We start from the raw sequence: 25,929 nt of genomic DNA, 5'->3' as shown, positions 1-25,929 counted from the left end.
ACAAACCGTAGTGAACAAAAAGTTACGTCTTGGTCGTAGAAAAGCTCTCAGAAGAGAAACACCAAGCCATCAACAATAATGGATTCTGAGACAAGCTGCACGTGGGGCAGGGGCGGGGGACACACACGCAGGGTTCACTCTCCGTCGCACTGGCTCCCCCGCATTGCTTTCAGCTGTCTACACCGAGCACACATCCACTCATGTGCCATTTCTACTCCCAGCGTCACTTCCTCACAGGGCAAAGCGACGAGGCAGACTGCCAGAGTTTCTGAGTCAATGGACAGCCTTCCTGCTCTGCGCTGTGGGCCACAGCTGCCACTCGCCTCACGTGGCTACTGAGCGCCTGAGACAGGCCACCCCAAAGCGCCAAGTGCTGCGATGAGAAACCGCACCGCAGGTTTCAAACCACACTGCAGGTTTCAAAGACTCAAGGTGGAGAGAAGAACGTAAAGTAGCTCATTTGTTTTTAGAGCAATTATACGATAAGATAACATTCTGACGACATAGGGTAAAATACAATAAAATTAACTCCACCTGTTTCTTTTTACTGTTTTAAATGTGGCTACTAGGAAATTTTAGATTATACATGTGGCTCTTATTATCTTTCTGATGGATGGCACTGTTCGAGATGAAAGGCTCCTGCTTTGTTTCAGCTTTCAAATGAACCCAGAAAGGACTCCGAATTCTGAACCACACGCACCTGCTGGACTCCAAATCCATCTAAAATGCAAACGCGTTCAACATACAAATCCAGGAGTGCTATATGTTATAGTAGTGGACTAGCCATAAAGAAAATGTAACTCAACTTCTGCTAAACAGCTGTAGTAATTATAATAACAATGAACCCAGCTCAATTCAGCTCTTAACAGATTTCTAAACAATCTAGAGATTGAAGCACCTTATCATGTTGCATTTCTTCTAATTGCTTTTTTGCATTTTCAACTTCTCGTAGGAGGGAATTCTGAAAAAGATATAAATAGCCTTTTAGTGTTAATTCTTAAAAATGTTCCATGTACTATAGGACGGCTACAGTTCTGTTTGAAACAGTAAAGCCCCGCGGGAAGGAATGGGCCACGTGAACACACTAATGGGCAGATGACACTCCCAGAGTAAAATGCCAGCCACGAGGCCAGATGACACCTTTTAATAATAACCTGTACATATAAAATTTCCTTCTTCACCGACTGATTTTCTAGATGTAAGGAGGTCAAGTTCATGGGGTAAGTTAAACTGGTTTATACCAGCTTTCAGCTTTTGCAGTTCAGTGGTCACTCGGGAAACCGGCACAAGTTTCACATGCAAAATTCAAACCTGAGACAAAAATATTCCTACCTTAAGGCCGGCCCGCAGATCAGGGAGGAAGTGAGGTAACTGCCCTATGTGGTCTCTAGTAATGCATTTCATCATGGGTTTTGTGTAAAATAAAATGAGCTAACTAAAAAACTAATTAGTAGTAATCACTGGTCTCTCCCAAACAAGCGTCATCCCAGGTGCCAATCTCAGGGAAGACTCTTGGGCCTCATCCTTAGGGCACTGGTGCAGTCGGGACAGGTTTTTTTTATCAAACCTGAACCAAAGTGTTGCCCGTCAGAGCTTCTCTGACATAGATTCTCGGCTACTCCTTTACTCTGGTTACAGCTAAAGTAGTTCCATGATGAGAGTAGCAGGAGTCCAGGCTTAGACATTTTCCAAACCAAATGAAAAGAGAGAAGGCTGGAGTTGGAATACGAGAACACTTGTTTTTAGATGGTTAAATCTTTTATATTACATCACACACAAGAGACAGAAATAAACCTCTCCTGCAAGAGCAATGAAGGGGTGAGGGTGGACCTGGAAAACTCTGGCGCAGGGGCTGATAAACTCGTCCCCTCAGCCAGGTCCGGCTCACTGCCGGCTCCTCTAGGTTTCAGTGGCACACAACCACGTCCATTCCTTTACGGATTGTCTGTGGCTGCTTTCATGCTACTTAATTGATCAGCATGAACTTCTTCTACTCAATTACTCACAAATGGTAAACGCCTAAGAGATTTACTACGTGGCTGGCCTGCTATGGAAACAGCTCTCCAACTCTTGTTCTGGAGAGTAAGAATGATAGGCAATTTCCCATACGCACAGCCTGGGCAAGGACATGACCACTGGCGCCCCTTCTGCAAAGGGGCCTTCAGGGACGTTGCGCTAGTGCACCTTATCTTCCAGAGCTGCCATTCTCTCTTTAAGATGAAGCTGAAGCCTCTCGTTAGATTCTGAAAGAAGCTTGTCAACAGTGTCTGATAAACGTTTATTGTGTTCTTCATTCATTTTTTCTCTTTGCCTTGCCTAAAATAGGAGAAACAAAAACTTATAAACCTCAAGAACAAGTATGGTCATTATTTTAAAAGCGCCAAGGAGCGACGACGTGACTGGCCTATGCCCTGGCTCCCAGGCTGCCCCTCCCACTGCCATCTCCGGTGGACTCTGCACCGTCACCAGAACCGACTGGATCACCAGAGTTGACTGCAGGTGCAGAGAAAGGTCCTTCCCACTGCTTCTGTTCAACAAAGCACCCAGGGGGCCTCATTAGTGTCACCAGCCATTAACTGTCACATGGACTCAAGGAGCAGATTTACATGCAGAAAACAAGCATATTTTAAAGGGGATCAGCTTACACACACACTGGAGGGGGAACTTCCCAGCATGTAAACAGAAGCTTGAATCTGGATTAAGGGGGTAAAATGAATTCAATTTATAAAGCAAAAGGTAAAAAATTTCATTTTGGGGAAAAAACCCAGTGGAGACAGACTTTCACATGTCTTTCTTTATACTCTTAACATCACCTGAATTCTTTGTAATGATAATTTATACTAAAAAAACTAGAAATAATTACCGCAAGTAATTTTTAAGTGTAATAAAATTGGTAAGTCTGTGTTCTATAAAACTAGCATCAACTTCATGGTTTCAAAAGCTTATTTTCACCCCATACCCTGAATGAACACAGAAGAAAAGTGGAGGGGACAGGAAGTGCTGACAGGCAGCACACGTCAGGGCAGGTCCCCTCGGTGGGTCTCCCTTTTCTCCTAGGTTGTTGGAAGCACTAAGTACAAAGCACTCAGAATCACGCCCAAAACACAGCAACCACCATCATCTAGAAGAGACCCAGCTCACCGTACGATAAGGCTGTCAGCATTCAAATTTTTTTAAAATAAATACATAAATTTATTTATTTATTTTTGGCTGTGTTGGGTCTTTGTTGCTGCGCTCAGGCTTTCTCTAGCTGCGGCGAGCGGGGGCTCCTCTTGGTTGCAGAGCGCGGGCTTCAGTAGTTGAGGCTCATGGGCTCTAGGCGCGCAGGCTTCAGTAGTTGTGGCACACGGGCTCAGTAGTTGTGGCTTGCAGGCTCTAGAGCACAGGCTCAGCAGCTGTGGCACACGGGCTTAGTTGCTCCGCGGCATGTGGGATCTTCCCGGACCAGGGCTCGACCCTGTGTCCCCCTGCACTGGCAGGTGGGTTCTTAACCACTGCACCACCAGGGAAGTCCCTCAAATATTTTTAAAGCAAAACCACTTAAAAGTTTGCTTTGAATTGCCTCAGTCACAAACAGCATCCCTACCGCAACGAGTTCTGGAAGTAATGAAGTGCACCCCTCAAGCGGTGAGAGTCGAATTCTCTGCCTAAGAGGGGAGAGCGCGTGCCTGTGTCGGGGGCAGGGGCGCCTGGCAGGCGGATCTCTTGATGGGAGGCAGACGCTTTCCTTCCTGGAAGCTCACATTTGATGCTCTGCAGTCCAGGCCCAGGAATGGCGCTTTCTGGTGGTGACAATATTGATGTCGCACACCTGGACCTGGGGCCACCACTCGCTCTATTTCCTGGATGTTCCATCTCGCCGTGTGACCAACTCTTCCAGGAAAACTCTCTCAGGACTCAGCTGATGTGAGCCTCCACCACCACACTTTCTTGATGCTCCTTTTTATCCCAGCTCAACTACGGTTTTCCTCCTGCTCAGGAACGGCCATCCCTATGTCTACCTTTGTGTCTGGAACAACACTTTGGGATTCAGGACAGAGATCAGGCCCGTGACCTGAATCTGGGACTCCAGTGCCACACCCCAGGCAAGCAGACCCAACACCTAGGATGCTGTGCCTTAAGTTTCATGGGCACCCCGGGCTGGCACCTCAGGTTTGTTTGAGGGGGGCCTGTGAGGTCCCACCTGTACCTGGAGCAGCTCCCGCAACAGGCTGGTCAGAGCGGCAGGCGGCCTCCTCCCCACTACACACCGCCTGCGGGCAACCATGTGGCGGGTGCGCCAATCAGCAGACAGCACGCAGATGAGGCCACACACTGAATACACACGGCGGGTAGGGGGGTGGGGAGTGGCAGAGAAAGGAGGCGCCGTGCCTGCTCGAGCCGCGCCCCCCCGGCCCGGGCGCCTCCCAGGCCCGGGCTCGGCCTCTCTGCCCAACACGTACCCGCTGCAGCTCCTGGTGCTTCTCCTCCAACTGTGCCTCCATCTGGCGCAGCCTCTCCTCGATGTTGCCGTGTCTCTCTTCGGCCTGCCAGCAAAGAATGGTGTCAATTCAGCTCACGGTTGCCCTTTCCTGACAATACGCGGGGTACGACTGCAGTAGCAACAAGCAGGACGTGCTCTGCGTGGACCACGCGCCCCGTGCTCAGTGGAAGGCACGTGCTGACGTCTGCTCATACGTCCTGCGTGGCCCCATGCGTGACACCAGGGGGCAATTCACCCTCTCGGGCAGGTGACTGAGGCGTGACCGGCGCTGGCGATCGACTTGTGAGAGAAGATGTGCTGCCCCCACCCCGGGTCCCACGCCCGTGGGCTGTGTTTTCGCCCCAGCCTCAGACTGCTCTGGGCGAGCCGGCATCGGAAGCAGGAAGCAGCGAGCACAGCAAGAGCAATGTACACATTCTACCTTCCTAAGCTGGGAAGTAAGTTCGAACAGTTTAGCGTCCTTAGCGGCAGAGTTTCCAGAAGACAAAAGGTCAGACTACAAGGCCGACCCAGGACAGAAGAGACGACAGGGGAGAAAAAAGAAACCGAGACTTTAAATGCAGATCACGAAGGAAAAGGAGCGCTTCTGTTGCAGCTGTTAGCAATGAACTTGCTCTAAAGAAGGTCTGCCAGCACCTGAGGCCATCTGCCCACCCCGGGTCTGTCCGGCCCCCTCAGCAGCTCACTAAGCTCCAGGCAGGCAACACAAAACTCCTGACGGACGCACCAGCACAGGCCAGGGCCCGCTTCTCTGGGCCTGGCCAGCACCTACTGGCAGTGCAGGACCATGCCTCAAAGACTGGGCCGTTGGCTGGTTGTGCGCTTCCTACCCCCGTGCGGACGAGCCGCCCCCAGCACCGCTGCGTCACCCGGACACCCCCTCTCACCTGCCGGCTCTCCAGGGACGGTGAGGCTGTGAGGGCAGGGGCCGGGTCTTGCACATGCCCCACCATGATTTGTTGAACCAGTGAATGAATAAAGACTCAAAAACTTGTTTATTACAAAGTTACTTTGGCGGTCTTCAAAAGAGAATGGGATTTTCCTACTTCTGAGAAAAACTATCCTGCTCTTACACCAAGCTTCTATCCCAACCTTGGAGCTGCTGACTTAAGTAGCTCCAAGCAGCAGTGACTCTGAGCTGAAGCACCCTGGGGACACACAGAACACATCTGACAAAACTGGAGGAAAAATAATGTGGGGATGACACAAAAGCAGGGATAATGTCTGACATTCAAACTTGCTCCGGTCTCAGACAGTATAGCACTGAAAACAAGTCTGAGCTGCTTGGTGGATCCAGGTGCGCTGACAAGACCACAACAAGAAGGCACGTGAACAAATCACCCTCAAGACCCAACTCGCGTCTGCCCCGCAAGGAGACCCAGGGCAGCACCTTGGAGAGCGCGGCCACCCGCTGGGCCAGCTCCGCCTCCACCTCGGGGAGGGTCTCTGCTCTCCGCAGGGTCTGCTGCAGCTTCTGCTCCGCCAGCTCCAGGCGCTCTTGCAACTGGCGGTTTTTATCCTCACTCTACAAAATGAGAGCAAAGCGTCAAAACGGGGCAAATGGTTCAGCCATTTCCATTTCTAATAGTCTACTAAATTAGTTCTGATGGAAGCACAGCTGTTTTGGCAGCTGCTTCACAGTGAATTTTTTCTTTCTGTGAAGAGCGCACACCCACTTTCTTGGGCTTGATTTCAATGCGCAAAACACCTCTTGCCAAAGTATTTGCTCTTCCTAAATACCTCCAAAGAAGTCTTAAAACACACACACACACACACACACACACACACACACACAAGTTCCTATACATTAAAGCAAACCCGTTTTCTGTAGGAGCTTATTTATTCTTATTGACAACTTAAGGAGAGAAGGGTTCAGTACTAACCCTTCTTAAAACATCATCAGAATCATCACTTGAAGGGAACCCTACTGACAACAGGCTGCCACGGGCATGTAAGCCAAAATACAGCATTCATCTCCTTTGAAATCCAGACCTGCTAAGAGTGTGCCTAAGGGAATACTGGTCGAGTTTTAGCTTTGTAAACGTAGGGTCATTCTTTTAGAAAATCCTCTTACGCTGAGAAATTTTCAATGTAGAAAATTTAGACAGATTTTTCTTTCTTTAAAAAAGGGAAAATGTTAAGTCATCTATAAGCTCAGTTCCTGAGAGGTTAACGCTTGTTACTATGCAGCTTTCTTCTTTTTTCTGTGTGCATATATCTCTACGTACATATACAAACAACAGATTATGCTTTAAAACCCTCAGAAAATAACAGCACATGGTACGTAGTATTTTCTGATCTGCCTGTTAAAGTCATTATTTGAACATTTTAATGCTCTTAATTAGCATTCCACACCATACGTTTTAATGGCTTTCTAGTATTTTATTCTTATTTTGGGGCCAATGATATACTTTATAACACACCAGACAAACTCACTTTGTTTTTCAGAAGCCAGGTTTGGTTTCCCTGGTTAACTCTTGGTTATCTGAGACCACACAGAAACAGGAGCAAGTGAGGCTAACCAAACCACAGGAGGCACAAACCTTACTACTCAGACTGCGTCTCTCAGTCTGCCATTTACCACACTGACCCCAGTTACCAACAGGCAGCCAGCTGCCTTGAAGTTCTTTGCCACTCTCTGCTCTTTTGGTAAAAATGCTAACAAGCAACAAAAGAGTCAGGAGGGTAGCTCCACAAAATGGTTAAACCAAATCCTAAGAAATGAAAACCTGTAAGTTGCAGTCACCCACAATTTTTTAAAAATTTATTTTATTCTAATACAGTTGATTTACAATGTACACCACACTTCTGAACATAATATTCTAAGATCATAAAAACTTTACACTGGGACTTGATTTCCAATATGGAAGTCACAGGAAAAGGTCTTCCCCCCTTCATTAGTAATTAATTAATAAAAGCCAGACAAAATTCGATAAAAACCACTACCTGTCGATGCATAGACTCCTTATTTGCAATTTCATTTTCCAGTTTATCGTTGAGGTCGTGCACAGAGGTGGCTTCACGCTGTGCTGCGAGGTAGCGTTTCTCGAGGGTAGTGACTCTCTCTTCCATGTCTTCCTTCTGGGCCATGGCCTATGTCGGGTATTTCAGAGGGAGAGAAGGGAAGTAACCAATATGTAACAGACGGGTGCACTCAGAGAGAGAACAAACTGGGCTGAATCCAAAGTTTCAAATCAAATATAAAATTACTGTCTTCAAAATTAAATTGATAGACATGCCAGTTTTCTCTGATGTGAATGAAAATGCACTTACCTCAAAGATCATAAATATCCACCAAGTAATTAGCACTCATCTGTCTTTTTTATTATTTTTAAAATATATATATATATATTTATTTATTTTGACTGCACTGGGTTTAAGATGCGAAATGCAGGATCTTTGTTGCGGCATGTGAACTCTTAGTTGTGGCGTGCGGGATCGAGTTCCCCGACCAGGGATCGAACCCGGGCCTCCTGCATTGGGAGCACGGAGTCTTACCCACTGGCCCACCAGGGAAATCCCAGCACTCATCTGTCTTAATGCTATGTCTGGCCACTCAGTTTACCAAGCTTATCCTTTTCTATATAATATTACCAAAAAAAAAAAAGAAAAAGTATAATAAAATATCCTGTTATTGCAAGAATTCCACGAGGGGGAAGGTATCTGCCATGAAGACAGGACCTCTGTTTGCCTCACGATACAGGTGGAGATACAACAGTGAGACATGTGTCTCATTTTCTTGGGTAAAAGTTGGATGAAATCTCATCCAATTGCCACAGAATTAAAGTAATAATATTAACAAATGGAAACAGAACTCAAAGTTTAATACAACTGGGGACTTCCCTGGTGGCCCAGTGGTTAGGAATATGCCTGCCAGTGCAGGGGACGTGGGTTTGATTCCTGGTCCGGGAAGATCCCACATGCCGTGGAGCAACTAAGCCCATGCGCCACAACTACCGAGCCTGCGCTCTAGAGCCTGTGAGCCACAACTACTGAGCCCGCACGCCACAACTAAGGAGCCTGCGCTCTAGAGCCTGCGAGCCACAACTACTGAGCCCGTGCGCCACAACTACTGAAGCCCACGCACCTAGAGCCTGTGCTCCTCAACAAGAGAAGCCCATGCTCCGCAATGAGAAGCCCATACACCGCAACAGGAGTAGCCCCCGCTTGCCGCAACTAGAGAAAGTCCGCGTGCAGCAACGAAGACCCAAGGCAGTCAAAAATAAATAAAATTGAAAACAAAAAAAAGTTTAATACAACTGGAAGCAGCCTTCTAAAGCCTAATTCTCCTAAAGCAAAATTATATTACACAGTATCAAACGCTGAAACTAGGACCTGAACTTTCTGCTACTGCAATTCCTGTCCCCCAGCTAAAACTCCGCTTCAGGTCCCTCCCTGTTCACTACTAAGTAACCAATGTTAGCAAAGTCTTAATATTAAAAGTGGCAAGTCTGCATATTACACTCTGCCACCTCACCTCCCCCTGTTGCCAAAGAGTAATGTACACAGGTTATATAAACACACGCAAATATTTGTTTTGAATTCTTACATAAAATTACTCACACCAAGCTACTAAACAGAATGTACACCTGTTCTACATACACGTGAAAGGGGTTCTCTCTGCGGTGGTCTCACGGGGTGGGTGGGGAGGGGGTAGGAGCTGTCTGTTTACAAAGGAGAGGTTACGCTAACAGGAGGAGGTGCCAGAGAAGGCACCCAGCGCTCATTTGTTTTTACAGCGACAGCCAGCTAGTTTCTCATAAATCATGATACATGCAGAAACGTCTGCCAGAAATGCACACATTTCTACGTATTTTTACAGCATGAGCCTGATGACCCAAGTGTGAACAAATGCCACTCTGTCTGACCACCAATATCAATATCGTACATTCCCCTCAAGGAGTGTAACATCAGAAAACTAGAAACACAGCCAATAATGCCGCCCTGGCAGAACCCACAGCCCATGCTCACGTCTCTCCGAGAGAACTAGCACCACAGGTGTCACCACACTCGCTCAAAGTGTATCAAAAGGAAATCTGAGCATAATCAGGAATACATTCGACAGCCTAGAACTTATAGAAATGAGGAGTCCACACCCAGGGCATTACAGTCACAGCAGCACAGTAGGAAGGGCCAGCTTCATGTCCGTTCCGCTGCCAGTGGACCGGCTGGACCAGGCCTCCCCTACCTTTAAAGACCTTGACACAGAAATGGGGAAGCAGCCAAAGTCTCAGGGCACTGTTCTGTTTTGTTCTCACTCATACAGTCATCCAAAGGTTGAAGTAACTGGGAGAATGAGACAGTCAAACCAAAACAGCTCACACGTTCAACCCCATGACAACACTGACACGGCAACTGTCACTCACTTCACGAACATCCCGCTGCAATTTTGTGTTCATTTCCTCAGATTTGATGAGGTCTTTTCTGGCCGTGTCCAGATCTTCCTCCAGCTCTGTCACGTGACTAGACAGGGCGGCCAGGCGCTCCTTCATCTGGCTCTGCTCTCTTGACTGCTTGTCTATGATTTCCTGGAGCTCAATCACTTTAGCCAGGTCTTCCTCGTGGCTTAGAGAACCATCAGAAGATCTCTAATGGGGGGAAAGAACCCTTAAACAGCCTTGTTTGCTGAGGGAGGAAATAAACCACTTCTGGGAAATCGGTAAGGTCAAAGCTGCTTTCTGCACGCTGTGGGTTCACGTGACTCTCACGGCCGCTCAGGCCGAAGTGGTGCATTGGCGACAGGTTACTAACACGCGTGCACAGACTGGACGGGTGGGACGAGAACCAGACAGAGGGGACCAGGGACTTGCCTTTCCGTTCGCGCTGGGCGTGTTCTCTTGCTCGTGGTTTATGTCAAGCACCCCGTCCGTTAGTGTCTTTTTCTGGTTATTCTGTTCTTTAAGAATCATTAGCTAAAACCAAAAAATTGAATGAGAGTAAAGAAATAAGTAAAGGCAGCAAAACTCCATTTGGAAAAACACAACTGAAAAGAAAATACATGGTGATGTTATCCATCCTGAATATAACCAGGTCATTAAAGTCAGAATTTACCTTCTACTGGAGGCATGGGTACTTAAGAGATTCTGCAACTCTGAAATAAAAGTCTAGTTTACTAATCATTAAAATGACCCAGATGGGCTGGTCCTCAATCAGAAAGATAAATAACATCTGATATCTACAACTACAGTCTTCATACTTTTTTAAAATGAAGGGATTAAGAATTAGGAGCCCTCAGTTGAAACTGTATGACGACTTATCAAGCTTACCTCTTTATGTGTGGCACCTAATTCTTCTTCTAACAAACTACACCTTTCAAGTGCTACTCGTAACCGTTCTCTCACCTGAAAACAAAAGGGATTCAGTTAGTGTGTGTGTGTATATGTGTATATATGTTAATTTAATTCTTATTGCATAGCTATCCTAGTAGACTATTAGTGTAATATAACATAATAGAATACCTTTAATGTCTTTCGTTGATCTTAACATCAAGAAAACCTGCTTGCTAATAGCTTTAAAATTTCACCCTAAATAAATTCTATTACCCAATTCCTAACAGCCAGTTGATACACAGAATATAATAAATCTTGAGACATTTACGCCAACTAATACTTTTTAACCATATAGAACTCTGGCTTCTTATAGAAAAACTGTGTTGACAAGAATTCAAGAAGCTCAAAAGTCAACTAAAGTTGCACAAACACCTGCGCTGTCCGCCAAATAACGCAGCACGTGTACAAACCCGGAACTGCCGTGTGGCGGCGGTACCTTCTCATCCAGGGCTTTGTGGTGCTCGAATAACGACTTCAGCGCTTTAAGCACTTCCACCTCGCTGGACACGCCTGCCGGGGACTGCGCCTGCCGCTTCACCACCGTCATCCTGAGGGACCGCTCGTGCCGCGAGACCAGGCACTCCAGATGTTCCAGCAGCAGCTGCACGGCAAGGCCAAGGTGAGCGCGGTTTACAGAGCACTTTCAATCTCACACTAAAGCCAAAACTGTGCGAAGACAGGTCTGAATGCCTCCGGTTCTGTCTAAAGTCAGAGAGAACTTCCCTGGCGGTCCAGGGGTTAGGACTCCGCGCTTCCACTGCAGGGAGCGTGGGTTCGATCCCTGTTCAGGGAACTAAGACCCGCCCCCGCTTGCCCTGCGGCGTGGCCAAAACAATAAATAAATAAATAAAGTTAGAGAAATTCCCCCTCGAATATATTAAAATTGCATTAACTCTCATCATAAATTTCAAGCAAGGTATGAGAACCCCGAACTGATCAACCCCAGTCCACTCAGTGGGAAAATGTCGAAAATGTGTTTAAAAACAGACAGAGTGGATCATCTTTTGAGTTTAAAGACAGCAACACGGAGCCCAGTCGTGACCCCGAGGCAAATGTTCACGCAGAGAATCCCCTACTAACCCTGGTGTTGTTCCTTTCCGCTTTCAGTTCAGCGATTTCTTCTTCTCTTTCAAGGAGCTGTTCCCTGCATACATTTAGTTCTTTAGTAAGTGCTGCAAACTCCTAGAAAACAGTTAAATAAGTAAATAGATGTAAATATAAATACAAAAGAGAGCGAGAGAGTGTCTCTAAAGACCAATTCCCCCATCAAGCCTCTCCAGGCTTCACACAAACACAGCTCCCGCCCTAGGATGAGCGGGACCTCTCTGACCCTCCAGAGAATGAGGGGTCCACCGACCAGCCCAAGACCACACAGAACACCATAACTCAGATCAACCTTCACCCCTCCACCCCTGACCCTGACACGCACACGGCGGGGAAGGGAATCCAAGCCTGCCTTCTCAAGATCCAGGGAAGTCCAAGATATTTTCCTGAACATAAATCCTAATACCAAAGTGGATAAAGATATTTTTAAGTGACTCACAGGCGTGTGACCTAGAACCACTGGGGAGAGTAAAGAAAAAAGGTCTAAAAGGCAACAGGCTTTGGAGTGTCCCCCGGGAAAAAGGCTAATGGTACCCCAAGGCCAGTCTGTTAGCCTGACCCCACTGGAGTCAGCCAGCCAGTCAAGAAACTGGTTAAAACGGTAAATTTATGTTGTATAGATTTCACCGCAATTTACACAGGTGCGCGCGCACGCACGTATCCATGGTGCTCTTTGCAGACAAGGCTGCTCCTGAGAGCATCCGTCAGCTACAGAATGTGAACGGCTCTTTACCGCAGTACTTCAGTGCAGACCTGCAAACACGAACGCTGGAGAGACATAATCCAATGTGTCTTCAAACCTGACCAGGATTCTGAAGATACACCTTCAGAGACCTGGCCGGCAGCGTCGGCACTGGGCTTTAAGGCTGGGAAGCAGGAAGTGCGGGGCAGCCACGTGGACCAGTCTCCCCTCCGTGTCCTCGCAGCGAGCTCGTTTCCCTTCCTGGGTTTCTGAGATGTCTTCCAGATGTGCCCATGTGAATTACACTGAGTAGCTGGTTCCTCTGGTAAATAACTAGCTGCCTGTCAAATCGCCTAGTGTCTAACGTCAGGGAGAGGTTTCCGTCTAACCACTAAGATCCTGTACGAGAAACACTCTTCCCGCTACAGGTGAGGGAAGGGAAAGCCTGACTCAGACTAGCCTAGGCTGAGAGGCAGTTACTACACGTGAGGGTCCAAGGCAGGGCTGGCTCTAAGTTCGTCTGAATTCAGGGCCCTGGATTTTTCTTTGATCACACTGTCCCCCTTTTGCACTGCAATCTGAGTCAGCTTCATGAAGAAAATGCCAATGCACTAAATCTGTCTTTGAGTATGTCCAGTCCAAAGTTTATCGTCCTAACATTTTTTTCACTGACTAGATTTCAGATTGTTTTTTGGCCAGGCCCTCCTGCTCTTGTTTCATTTTTGTCTCTTCTTGTCTTATGATTTCTAGTTGCTTTTCAGGGATGTTAGCTCAGGTTTGAAGCATCTGAAGCACACTTCTCTGACAGTTTTGCCAGGCCCCATCCGCGAATCTCAGATGGAGTAAAGGCACGGCTGCGTAAGGAGCTGGCTCTGGGAGGGTCTCTCAGTGTGAGATCTTCGTGCTGTGGGACCTGGGTTCCAGCTCCCCTCGAGTAGGAGGTGATGTTGTTGGTGCCCACCTCTCCCCACCCAGCCTAGGTCCTGTGGTGGCCCCTCTGAGCCTCCCGAGGCCTCAGGCCAGAACTCCGTTTCCATGGTGACTGAGGGCCCCTGCTGCCTGCTTCCATTACAGACAGTGCAGATCCTCTCAGAGAACCAACCACCAGACAGGGCCGTGCCTTCCAGGTACTGCTTTCTACCCTCCCCGGGCCCACAGCTTCCTATAAAGCCCCAGTGTATAGAGGGCAGTTGGCCTCTATACACTGAGGCCAACCCCAGCTTCAGAAAGCGAGTCTGATTCTAGTTCTAATTCGCCTCAATGCTTCGGCTCCTATCACCGTAACCCATGGGAGCCACGTCTCCCGTGCCCCCACCAGCTCAGGGCCTGGAGCACCGCGGGCCAGGGTATCAAGCCAGCTCAAGCTCCCCACACTGGGTATCCCGTTTCTATCCTTAAGGGTATTTTTCTCTTTTGGGGGCCTGGCCATATTTTCTGGTTTATGTTTCTCTGTTTAAATTTATCTTTCCGCTGCTGGGTCTGGAGAAGAGATATGTCAAAGCATGAGCTCATGCTGCCATCCTAACTGGAAGTCACAATGCACCCGGGAAACGGTTGCACACCTAGTCTGGCTGAACACCAGGAGGTGAGCCCGACCGCTACCCGGGCACTCCGACAGAACAGACAGGCAAGCGAGCCACGACCCCCGCGCAGTCCGCGCTCTGCATGACAGCCACCCAGGCCACCGTGGGAGCAGAGCGGAAGCCACCTCTGATGGGAGGTGGGCGCACGTGTCCAAAGGTTCGCTGCCGGGATGGCACCCGCACTGAATGGCAAGCGGGACCCAGCTGTCCAGCTGGCGAGAGGCTCGTCACAACAGTACAGCACTGGAGGTGGAGAAGGGCATCCGCAGGCAGGAGGAAGGTGAGGCTGGAGGTGGGCGGAGGCTAGACTGTGAAGGTCCCGCGTACCCCGTGAGGAGTCTGTGCTTCATCCTGAAGGCTCTGGGAGCTGTCTTATTTACAGACTTTGAGGGCCCTGAACAGGGAAGGGGCAAAACTCTTCAAAGTTCCAGGCAGTGCCTGACACAAAGGATGTGCTCAAAATGGGTTTGCTGGGTAAACAGAAGTCCCTGGGAGCAGGGCCCAAGCTGGGCTGGAGGAGGTTAAGAGTGAGGAGCCAGCTGAGGCCACAGCAAGAACCCCGGGGAGAAGTGAGGGTCTGACCCGAGACCAAGACTAGAGAGACGCAGAACATAAAAAGAATTCTCAGGGCAAAATGCAAGGATCCCACGTGCCCCTTGCTGTGGCCGTCATCAGCTTTCAAAGGGTCGTCTGGATGCTGTGTTCAGAAGAGCCTGTAAGAGGGTGAGGCCAGATGTGGGGAGGCAGCCTGGCGATGGGAAAGTGCAGGAAAGGCGAGTGAGCACACCGTGGGGGGTGGGGGTGGGGCAGGGCGCGCTGGAGAGTACAGCCAGCAGGATTTGCCGACAGATCCAACAAATCTGAGAGAACGAAGGGTCCAGGACGATTCCAAGGATGCTGGCAGGAGCGAGGGAAGGATGGAGGCCCCATTCTCTGAGAAGGGGGTGTCTACGGGAAGAGCAGGCGTTGAAGGGAGGTCTAAAAGTCCAGTTTCGGACAAGCTTAACTGGAGAGGTTCTAAGGCATTCAAGCGGAGCTGCACCTCCCGGTCTGGACTTCTCGGGGATGCTGGCCGAGGTGGGAGAGTGATCTCATTTCACGCAGACCAACAAGGCACTGAGTGTGGGCGATAAAAGATGAGGCTTGAGCCCTGTGAGAAGCCAACGCTGGACGGCTTAGAAACGAGAGGCGTCAGCAAGGGTGGCCGGGGAGGGCCGGGAGGGAAGGGGAACACCTCGGAGTCCAGTGCTCCGGAAGCAATGGTCAGCAGGGTCAACAGCTGCTGGGAGTCACCTGACTGGTCCCTGGCGGGCGGGTCTGCTGAAATGGAGGCCAGCAGTGACCATGACCACGGCAGGCCGGGAGCCCCGGCAGGGCCGAAAGCCTGGGTGGACAGAGGGCGACAGAGGATGGGAGGAGGACGGCAGTGAGCGCACACTCATTCTTTTGAGGGACTTTGAGTTAAGAGCAGGAGAGAAATAGGGCAGTGGTTACAGGAGACACGGGGCCAAGACAGCCCTGCTGCAGGAGGGGACAGGGGCTCGCACGCCGACGACGGCCAGAATCCAGGGGAGACGTGGGAGCCAATGGCCACCACCTGAGCAGCCGAGAGCAGATCCGTCAGCTGGGTCCGTGCAGAGGGTGCCTTTCCCGGGGGCGCCCAGTTCACCCACAGTCAAGGGAAAGGCAGTCGAATACATAGGCACAGATCCAGACACACAGGGAGATGTGTGGTGGGAACTTCTGCAAGTCCTCTTCTAATTTCTTCCCATCTCTCTGAGAAAACAGATGCCTTTGCATTGAGTGGAAGGGTGCACGCGGTGCACTGGGGAGGGTGGGAGGGGAGGGCACCAGGTAGCCACTGAGCAGAGAGGGGTTGGACACCAGTACCATGACCGTGGGCATTCGGGTCCACTGCAGGCTGGCAGCAACACCCACGGATAGGGAACGGACTTAACGGGAGCAGGTTTCCGAGTACGGTGAGGTAGGGTGTGTGTGTGTGTGTGTGCTGAGGTAGGGGGGGTGGGGGTGGTGTGTGTGTGTGTGTGTGTGTGTGTGATGATAATGGACTACGGAATTTCTGTGGGTAAAGAAGACAAGGGAGGGGCTTCCTTGGTGGCGCAGTGGTTGAGAGTCTGCCTGCCGATGCAGGGGACACGGGTTCGTGCCCCGGTCCGGGAAGATCCCACATGCCGCAGAGCGGCTGGGCCCGTGAGCCATGGCCGCTGAGCCTGTGCGTCCGGAGCCTGTGCTCCGCAACGGGAAAGGCCGCAACGGTGAGAGGCCCGCGTACTGCAAAAAAAAAAAAGAAGACAAGGGAGACGTGGGAAGGGCAAAGGACCACAACAAGGTGGTAGGGTCACAGCCTGTAGGCCCCAGGAGGGTTGAATTCCGGTGTTTTATTTCCCAAAGTCTTACCTTCTATCATGAATACATTTCACTGCCTTTAAGTGAAATATGGAGTCAAAGCGTACCAAGTGCACACTGCAAGGTGTGGGCTGGCGGGGGTGGGAGGAGCTTGACGACGCCTGTACACGCCGGTGACGAGCAGCTAGCAATTTACACATTCACCCACCTTGGAACTAGAAGGGACCACCATCTAGCCCCACTTCCATACCCAAGCCTTTTTCCATATTCACTTTTCCTTTAACTCTTTCATCACCAGAAGCAAGCCTATGTCTTGTACATACAAAGTTTCCTTAAGTTTTTCCTAATAGCTCCAAGCAGTCTTCGTTCACCTATTAAGAGAATATTTAATTTCCATCATTTTGGCTAAATATAAGTGTTTCTTACAATAAATTCAACAGCTAAAACCATTCTATGATATACTGCTTTGAATATGGTAGAAAACAAATGTACAGAACTTCGATATTATTTTTACTCCTTAAAGAAAAACCTTTCTCTTTGCTCAAGAGAGAATTCAACTGAAAAAGTATCAAAGCAAATTTAAACTTAGGAGTTTAGATAAACATTAGACAGGAAATTCCAAAGTTTAAGATTCTAAAAGCATGTTCATATGTGCACTGCGTTTGTATTATCATTGCAGAAAAAACTAGTAGAGCCTGAATAAATCCCAAATATGTGCAATAAACGATCTACTCTATTACCATGATAGGAACCTAACTGTCAGCATCTAAATTTTTTTCTCTTTAGAAAAAAATGTCTGTTTAAAAAGTACTGTAGAGGGCTTCCCTGGTGGCGCAGTGGTTGAGAGTCCGCCTGCCGATGCAGGGGACGCGGGTTCGTGCCCCGGTCCGGGAAGATCCCACATGCCGCAGAGCGGCTGGGGCCGTGAGCCATGGCCGCTGAGCCTGCGCGTACGGAGCCTGTGCTCCGCAACGGGAGAGGCCACAACAGTGAGAGGCCCGCGTACGGCAAAAAAAAAAAAAAAGTACTGTAGGGCTTCCCTGGTGGCGCAGTGGTTGAGAGTCCGCCTGCCGATGCAGGGGACGCGGGTTCGTGCCCCAGTCTGGGAAGATCCCACATGCTGCGGAGCAGCTGGGCCCGTGAGCCATGGCCGCTGAGCCTGCGCATCCGGAGCCTGTGCTCCGCAACGGGAGAGGCCACAACAGTGAGAGGCCCGCGTACCGCAAAAAAAAAAAAAAAAAAAAAGTACTGTAAGCCAGTTAAAAGTGACATTCTATTTACTGTAATTAAAGTTTGAAGTATTCTTTGAAACTGAACAGATACAACAATCACTGGAATATTTTCAGTTTAAAATATAAGTCTTCACAATACAGATTTGTATTTCCATTTGACATTTTCTAGGACTGAGACGAGGGAAAATAACATTCAACCACTAAAATCAGTTTAAGAACTTGATTTCACATAATGCGTGAAAATGCCGATACTTATCATTTCTGGATCTAGATAACAGGATCAGATTACATGAACCAGACATGACTGATCAACGTCCATGATCAAGAGACTTTCCTGGTGGCACAGTGGTTAAGAATCCGCCTACCAATGAACACGGGTTCAAGCCCTGCTCCAGGAAGATCCCACATGCCGCAGAGTAACTAAGCCCACGTGCCACCTACTGAACCTGTGCTCTAGAGCCCTCGAGCCATAACTACTGAGCCCGTGCGCCACAACTACTGAGGCTGCATTCTAGAGCCCGCAAGCCACACCTACTGAGCCCAAGCGCCTAAAGCCTGTGCTCCACAACAAGAGAAGCCACCGCAATGAGAAGCCCGCAGGCTGCAATGAAGAGTAGCCCCTGCTCGCCGCAACTAGAGAAAGCCCACGTGCAGCAACCAAGACTCAACACAGCCAAAAATAAGTAAATAAAAATAAATCAGTTTATTAAAAAAAAAAAAAGTAAGTCCTATGGATCAGATGCAACATTTGGTTCTAGAATCGATGACCATTCTCTCTTCCCAGACACCAAGGGAAGTGGGAAGCAGCAGGGTCTGGCCACTTCCTACCCTCACGTGGTCCCGACCCCCTTCGCGTGTTCTTTACCTGACCGTCCGTGTTACGGTTCTGCATCTTCTATTCTCTATAATCTCCACCAATAGCTCTGTTTTATTTTTAAATTACGTTTCATTATTTTTGCTAACCCGCTGAAACAAGACTCAAGCTTCGCTGGAGGCAAAAAGTATACGTCCTCTTACTGTAGGGACACGGAGTATAATAAAGAATGGAAATGGGGTCTAATTTTTAGCAAACCAAAATGAACACCTGAAAAACTGACTTGCAGAACTGACTCAGTTTATCTTCTGACAGAAGCTATTGATATTTGCCACAGTCTTAGGTTTACAAGCATGTCAAATTTTGAACTGAAAGAAAATTAGAAGTTTATACATTAAAATGAATCAGCAAATCATATTTGAAACTCTAATGTGTTGATTAAAATATGCTTGGAACGGTTATGTATAACTATCTATTTATACTGCGACCTAATGATGGGAGAAGAAGGACAGAGGGATACTTAGAAGGAAAAAAGACAAACTTTACACCTTTGCAAAATCTGAGTCATGAGCTCACTAGACATATTTAAAGCCGTGAATGCAATAGCACTGGATTTTCAATCACTGATTATTTGCAAGCAACAGAGCAAAATGCATAAGCAGTTCAAAAGTCCCAATATATCTGATTTATTTTTTCTCGTTTCTAAGAATAGATACTGACAAAATTTATGCTCATACTTAGCATTTGGCAATTAAGCAATCGAGACTGTATACTCTGAACCTAACGAAACATGGTACAGAGCAGTATTGCAGTGCGATCTCAATTTGGTTAAAAGCAAACACAAACTTGTATTTCTTTTTTTTGTGTGTGTGGTACGCGGGCCTCTCACTGTTGTGGCCTCTGCCGTTGCGGAGCACAGGCTCCAGACGCGCAGGCTCAGCGGCCATGGCTCATGGGCCCAGCCGCTCCGCGGCATGTGGGATCTTCCCGGACCAGGGCACGAGCCCGTGTCCCCTGCATCGGCAGGCGGACTCTCAACCGCTGCGCCACCAGGGAAGCCCAAACTTGTATTTCTTATATAAAATATAGATGGACACCCACCAAACTGCTAATGCAGATTATCCACTATGGATGGGAAAGTGGGCTGGAAATGGGTCTTTCTTTTTAACTTATATTCCTGTTTAATTTCAATTAGGTACGTACTCGCTTTGTTGTTTTTTTTTAAAAAAAAAAAAAAAAAAAAAGACCAGGGACTTCCCTGACAGTCCAGTGGTTAGGACTCAGTGCTTTCACTGCCGGGACCTGGGTTCAATCCCTGGTCAGGGAACTAAGATCTCACAAGCCGTGCGGCACAGCCAAAAAAATAATAATAATAAATTTAAAGATTAAAATAAAAAGAATGAAATCATTAGCCCAATTTATTAAAAAAAAAAAAGGCCCATCTTCACTTCCTTTTTCCTTTCTAAACAAGGTTAAAACTACAGGGCACGAGCAGAACACAGGCTGCCTACGTGGACGTAACCTGTCCAGATACTTTCCCCCAAGGTCGCCGTATCTCAATCTCTAATTCTTTCTTCTGCTCTCCTACTCATGACTGCGAGGTGGCCTCAGCCTCCAGCCTCACTGAATGAGCTCCGGCTGACACACCAGCACCACCCTTGTCTCCACTGAACCCAGTCCAGCTTCAGGGCTCACCTACCCTGTCCTATGGGGGAGCATCTGACCCCTCCTTCCCACTTTCTTCCCCCTTGTCCTGGTCCCTAGTTCTCTGCTCATCTCATAACCGCTGGGGCCCCTGGGGCTCTGTCCGAGGTCCCCTGTTCACCCTACACACCATGCCTGTCTGACCTGTGTCAGGCTTCAACCCCCCACGCTGGGTCACTGTCCAACCGCCCACCATGGACCTCCCCTTGGCTGTCTTCCAGGACTTCATCATCTTCCTCCTGGCCCCCAGAGTAGAGGAGACCACATGGCCTCCCTCCTTTTCCTCCATGTTTGCCAACTGCTGGGCCTGCTAATTCGACCTCACACTTGCATCTCCTAGACTGGTCGCTGCCGCCGCCTCCTCCACCTGGGCTGCCGTGCCGCTCTGCCCCAAAGAAACCCGGACCCATTAGGAGTCACTCCGAGTTACCCCCTGCCTACAACCTCCGGCAGCCACATTCCACACATATGGACTTGTACAGTATTTGTCCTCTAGTCTGCTTTCTGTCTCTAGGCACTTGCCTATTCTGGACATTCCACACATACGGACTTGTACAGTATTTGTCCTCTAGTGTCTGGATTCTTTCACCCAGTGTCATGTTTTCAAGGTTCATCCATGTTGTAGTGTGTGTCAGGGCTTCATTCATTTCTGTGCCTCAATCATAATTCCATTATGTGGATGTAGCACATTTTGTTCATCCATTCACTGGTTAATGGACATTTGGGTTGCTTGTGCTTTCTAACTATCATGAATAATGCTACTATGAACATTCCTGCATACGTTTTTATGTGGATTTATACTTTGGTTTGGGGGCATACCGAGCAGTAGACATATTTCTTCACAATGTAAATGAGTGAATTGTTCCATTTCTGTTTCTAAATTCCAATTTAAATATCCAGCTATCTTAGCCATCACTCCTTTCTTCTTTGGAATGTATTTTCTTTTAGGCAAAAATTGGGATTTCCTCATGGACAGTAAGTATAACTTTTGCTTCACATATTTTTATCTTTCTGCTAAAGGGCAAACCAAAATGGTTTTGGTTGTTATTAGCATGTCAGTATTTAAACACACGTAATTTCTTACAATTAATCAAGATAATCTGAAAAATAAATGCACGTGTGTATTTCAAAACCACCTGAATATAAGTATGAATGCATATTTCGTATGTTTTAGAAACAAGTGTATAATGTCAGTGAAATATCACAGGCGAAAACATTCTAATTAAATTTAAAAAACTGAGCCTAGGGGTTGAGGGAGAATCAAACCAATGAAGTAAAAAAACCAAGGGCAGACATCCTTCATTCAGATAGGAATGAGTACCTGCTGAGTTCTAAAACACTGGAAAATAACAAAATGAGAACACAATATGAAGTATGTTAACATCCAGTTTATATTTATATAATGTTTCAAACTTCCCAATAAAGCCGGTTATGTGGCTTTTAGCACGACTCATGCTTACTAGAGTATAAATCAGTTTTCATCTTCAAATATTTCATTTCATAGACCTATGCATGTCCCAAGACATTACTGAATCATAAAGAAACTGTCTTCAAAGTATGAGACCAGAAACTGCCTGTCTGACCTTGACTGTCTAAACCATCATTAGGAACAGCGTAGTAAAGTCCATATTTCCACAGAGATGTTTCTTTTCAGCTGTAACAAACTTTTAAAAAACAGTAATAGCAGCAGCAATGGAAGGGGGCTTAGGACAGAGCTTTTTTAACACAAACCTTCAAAAAATATATATATTTTTGAAACAGTAATAAAGGTATACATAAGAAAAGTCTCCCTTCTAGCCCAGTTTGCTCTTCCACACAACAGGTAATTAAAGTCTAGATAAGCAAGTTTCTTGCTTATCTAGAATTTTATATATATATATGTATATATATATATGCCAATACATACACCCATTTCTCCTTGCTTTTCTTCAGTTAAGGATATAACCTGAAGATGTTTCCATATCAGTTCATGATGTCCTCTTCCTTTTTTATAGCTGCAATGACTGCATATACCAATGAATTCAAAAGCCCTAATTTATTTTTTATTCACTTGCTGATGGACATTTGTTTGTGTTTCCAATCTTCTGCTATTACAAGTAACATGGCAACAAATAATCCTGCACATATATCATTTTGCATGTGTGCCAAATATATCTGTGGGATAATCTGAGAATTTCTGAGTCAAAGGATATTGATAATTTTAAAATATACTGTTAAATCATTCCTCACTGGCCAGCAATGTGTGAAAACATGTCTCCTTATAGTCCCACCATCCCGGGTGTTATTAAACTTCGGTGTCAGTTTTTCCTTTTTGGATCCACCCTCCTTCCCTCTGGCCTGTCACATAGAAGTCTCCAAAACCTTTCTCTATGCTAGACACCGAATGCAAGCCCGGGCACCTGGCGTGAGCAAGAGGTAACACGTTCTCCGGAGCACTCCTTCGCTCCCCTGACCCTCTCACGGCCAGGGAATTATGCTGACATTTCTCCTACAAAGAAGGCTCAGCTCGTTTGTGAGGTTATTACACGTCCTCATTTTCTCACCTGACAATCTGTAACACGAATGGCACATTTTCCTTATTTCAGTTACTGTTATTTATTTTTCTTGGATCACATACAAGTGAGATTGGTCTGTTTTTTACGTATCCTGATACATCTTGACATTCCTATATCCTTTTCTATAGAATGGCTTCTGATCATCACCTCTTAAACCGAAACATCCGTTAGCAGGAACACAAACACCTGACTTATGTCTTCTAGTGCAGTCATGCCCAAACATTTACATAACAAAAGACTTTACTGTAAACTGATTTTTAAAATTCACTTTATAAGACAATTAGGGTATTGTACTGATTTCTTAAAATCATGTGTTCAGGTGGATTTTTAAATGGATATAATTTTATGATAGCACAGATTCTAATTTAAAATATTGTAAAAAGGAGCTATTGTATTGCTCTAAGGTACACACCTAGAAACAGACCTGCTGGGTCAAAGGGTTATGTAATTTAATTCTCAATGTTTCTAATGTTATAAATTACAGTGTACTAAAGAAATATTAGTTTCACTGCTTTTGACATCTCTTTGTATATTTTACAATTTACAGGGTTTTGATGTCCTGACAAAAAGAAGTAAAGATCACAACAACTATAATTTTGTCCACCGATGATGAAGACTACTTGCACAGCTTCAGCCTGCATGGTCGAGGTGAGAACTGCATTACTACTTTTTAAACATAAAACATTATTTGCAAAAAAAAATTTTTTTAAGCATTTATTTTGTTCAAATGTCACCACAATTTCTCCACTTAGAATCTTTGCTTTTTTTTTTTTTTTTTTTTTGCGGTACGCGGGCCTCTCACTGTTGTGCTGTTGTGGCCTCTCCCGTTGCGGAGCACAGGCTCCGGACGCGCAGGCTCAGCGGCCACGGCTCACGGGCCCAGCCGCTCCGCGGCATGTGGGATCTTCCCGGACCGGGGCACGAACCCGTGTCCCCTGCATCGGCAGGCGGACTCTCAACCACTGCGCCACCAGGGAAGCCCAGAATCTTTGCCTTTTCTAACCTCCCCGTGGCAATAAAGGGCAAATTAAAATATTATGCTATTATATAACAGTAAAAGTAATCGCAAACCTATGATTATTTACCTGAATATCCACATTATGTATTTAAATATTACATATGTAGCATACATACCCCAATATAAGGCAATTTCAAGTAAAATTCAATCCCCCTAGTTTCCCATTAAGACAGCCGCCAAAAGATTTTCGGCCATTTCAACATACCCTTTCAGGAACGCAGATTAAACAGCCAGCTCTGACTCAGGCTCAGTCCTACCTATTTATGAAAGTAAATAGATGAAACGGCTTATTCTAGCTGCGCGCTGAGTTGTTGCTTATACACTCTATCTCTACAGTCACATCGCATGGACCTAAACCAGTTCTGAGAGATCCTTTAACCATGTTTTCTTCCCTTTGCTGGGACAACAGTGGTTCGCCTTCTGGTGAGCCATTTGGGAATCATCGACGCCAACCACCACGTGGGCTTCCCCGAGCACCTACGTTAAGGAAACAACACGGCACACTCCAGCTGCAGGACGCCAGGTGGATCACTGCCCCGTCACTCCCACGGCCAAGCTCCAGAACCACTGGGGGTCCTGCTGCAGCCTCCTGGCAATGGTGGCACCATCAAAACATGGGACAGAGAAATGTCTGGGAGTGGTGGGAGGGTGCCATCCGGGTTTGAGGCACGCTGAATTTGAGAAGGAAGCCAATGCCATCCTGGGGGAAGGACAGCAACCTGAGGAACATCTCCACTCCTCCAGGAAGATGACATCATGCTGCTCTCCCCGGCACCGCTCGGGAACTGCCGTACAGTTTACAGCTTAGCAAGTCTCCTGAAAAACCTTATGCTGTGCTCCTGGTTTTTCTGATTTAGTCTATTCCAGGCTTGTCATTAGCTCCTAGTAGCACCTCTATTTTGCAAAAAACAAAAAACAAAAAGCCACAATCAACTCTTTTACATGTGATTAAGCACTCTGTGAAATTCCCTCATGACCTTTATTAACTTAGAACACCCTAGATGTGTTAAATTAGGTGTGGGAGCCTTCGGACCCCACCTTCCAGGGCCCTCATAGTATCAGCAAACACAACGGCACAGAAAGGGTTATAAGATAGAACCTACTCTGTTGCCCTGTGAGACTGCACTGTTGACAGGAAGAGAAATTTCCACCAAATTCCCAGCAGGTACTATTGAAGAGCAGCTCTCTGACATGCAACAGGGTCAGCTAACACTGCACCTGACTCTGCTCTAAAGCTACAATGTGACTCTGAAAGAACTCAGGAAACAATTATGGGGAATCGTGGCCGCCTTTTAACAGACACGGGGGACCGCGACTGAAAGCTCAAGCCTCAGCACACAGAAGACCAAGGACAACCGAGTGGGCTGCTTTCCTGATACACCAGATGGAAGACAGATATCTCGGAGTGAATCAAAGGTCTCGGTATAAAACCATAACTGAAAGTACTTTATTAGGGGTTTCCTCTTGCGGCTCCACTCTGCCTAGTCAATAGAAATAAATACAAGTTTAAGAATGAGTAGTCTCAGAGTATCTACAGCTACATTTATAGCATTTCCTGAAATTCTGCTGACAAATCAAAGAAACACAAATGCTGCAGTGTTTAAGGCCATATAGCTAAGGCTGAAAGTAATAAGTACAAATGAACTTGAAAAAGGCTTCTGATTCTCTGTTATGCAGCTTTCATAACAAGAATGACATTGCCTACTAGAAGACCACAAAGCTGATTGGTGGAAATGATACAGATAAAGGGTTGATTGTCAACAAAATGTCTCGGCTGCCTGCAGGGCTGCCCCTCTGCCTGTCCAGAGTCTGCCCGTCCATCACCATCCTCCCCCAGAACCTGTCAGACAACCAGCTCTGCTCCTGGTCACCACTTACCCAGGAGCCACACCCTCAAGGCCTCTGTCAACCGTTCTCCTCCCACCCCCGTGCTAAGGACCATCCCCACACTGTGACAGGGCCGCATCCCCATCACCATCCTCCTTCCCCACCTACTGACCCGCCGGCCCAGCCCCACACCCTCCCGCAGGCTGAACACAGGGTCGCGGGCTGGGCTTG

The 25,929-nt window shown here is 47.3% G+C and overlaps 1 protein-coding gene across 4 annotated transcripts in view; it reads right to left on the bottom strand.

Annotated features, from left to right (window-relative positions):
• PPFIA1 (PTPRF interacting protein alpha 1) overlaps window positions 1–25,929 on the bottom strand; it is a gene marked incomplete at its 3' end in the record, with an annotated part of 89,817 nt that overhangs the window by 40,328 nt on the left and 23,560 nt on the right. For 2 of the 4 annotated variants that reach the window (XM_081239839.1, XM_081239840.1), the window contains exons 3-13: window positions 11,893–11,994; window positions 11,249–11,413; window positions 10,750–10,824; window positions 10,294–10,395; window positions 9,850–10,071; window positions 7,430–7,576; window positions 5,874–6,008; window positions 4,905–4,979; window positions 4,443–4,526; window positions 2,185–2,316; window positions 899–961 (exon numbers count right to left, since the gene is read on the bottom strand). In XM_081239839.1, coding sequence (XP_081095965.1) covers window positions 899–961; window positions 2,185–2,316; window positions 4,443–4,526; window positions 4,905–4,979; window positions 5,874–6,008; window positions 7,430–7,576; window positions 9,850–10,071; window positions 10,294–10,395; window positions 10,750–10,824; window positions 11,249–11,413; window positions 11,893–11,994 — 1,302 coding nt within the window. The remainder of the gene's footprint in view (window positions 1–898; window positions 962–2,184; window positions 2,317–4,442; window positions 4,527–4,904; window positions 4,980–5,873; window positions 6,009–7,429; window positions 7,577–9,849; window positions 10,072–10,293; window positions 10,396–10,749; window positions 10,825–11,248; window positions 11,414–11,892; window positions 11,995–25,929) is intronic. The other 2 variants (XM_081239841.1, XM_081239842.1) reach the window with 1 other exon arrangement.

Source organism: Mesoplodon bidens, assembly GCF_964165515.1.
Source record: "Mesoplodon bidens genome assembly, chromosome: 7".
In the NCBI taxonomy this organism is placed as follows: Eukaryota; Metazoa; Chordata; class Mammalia; order Artiodactyla; family Ziphiidae; genus Mesoplodon; species Mesoplodon bidens.
The sequence above is the reverse complement of the archived record's forward strand: the minus strand, read 5'-3'. Positions and strand labels throughout refer to the sequence as shown.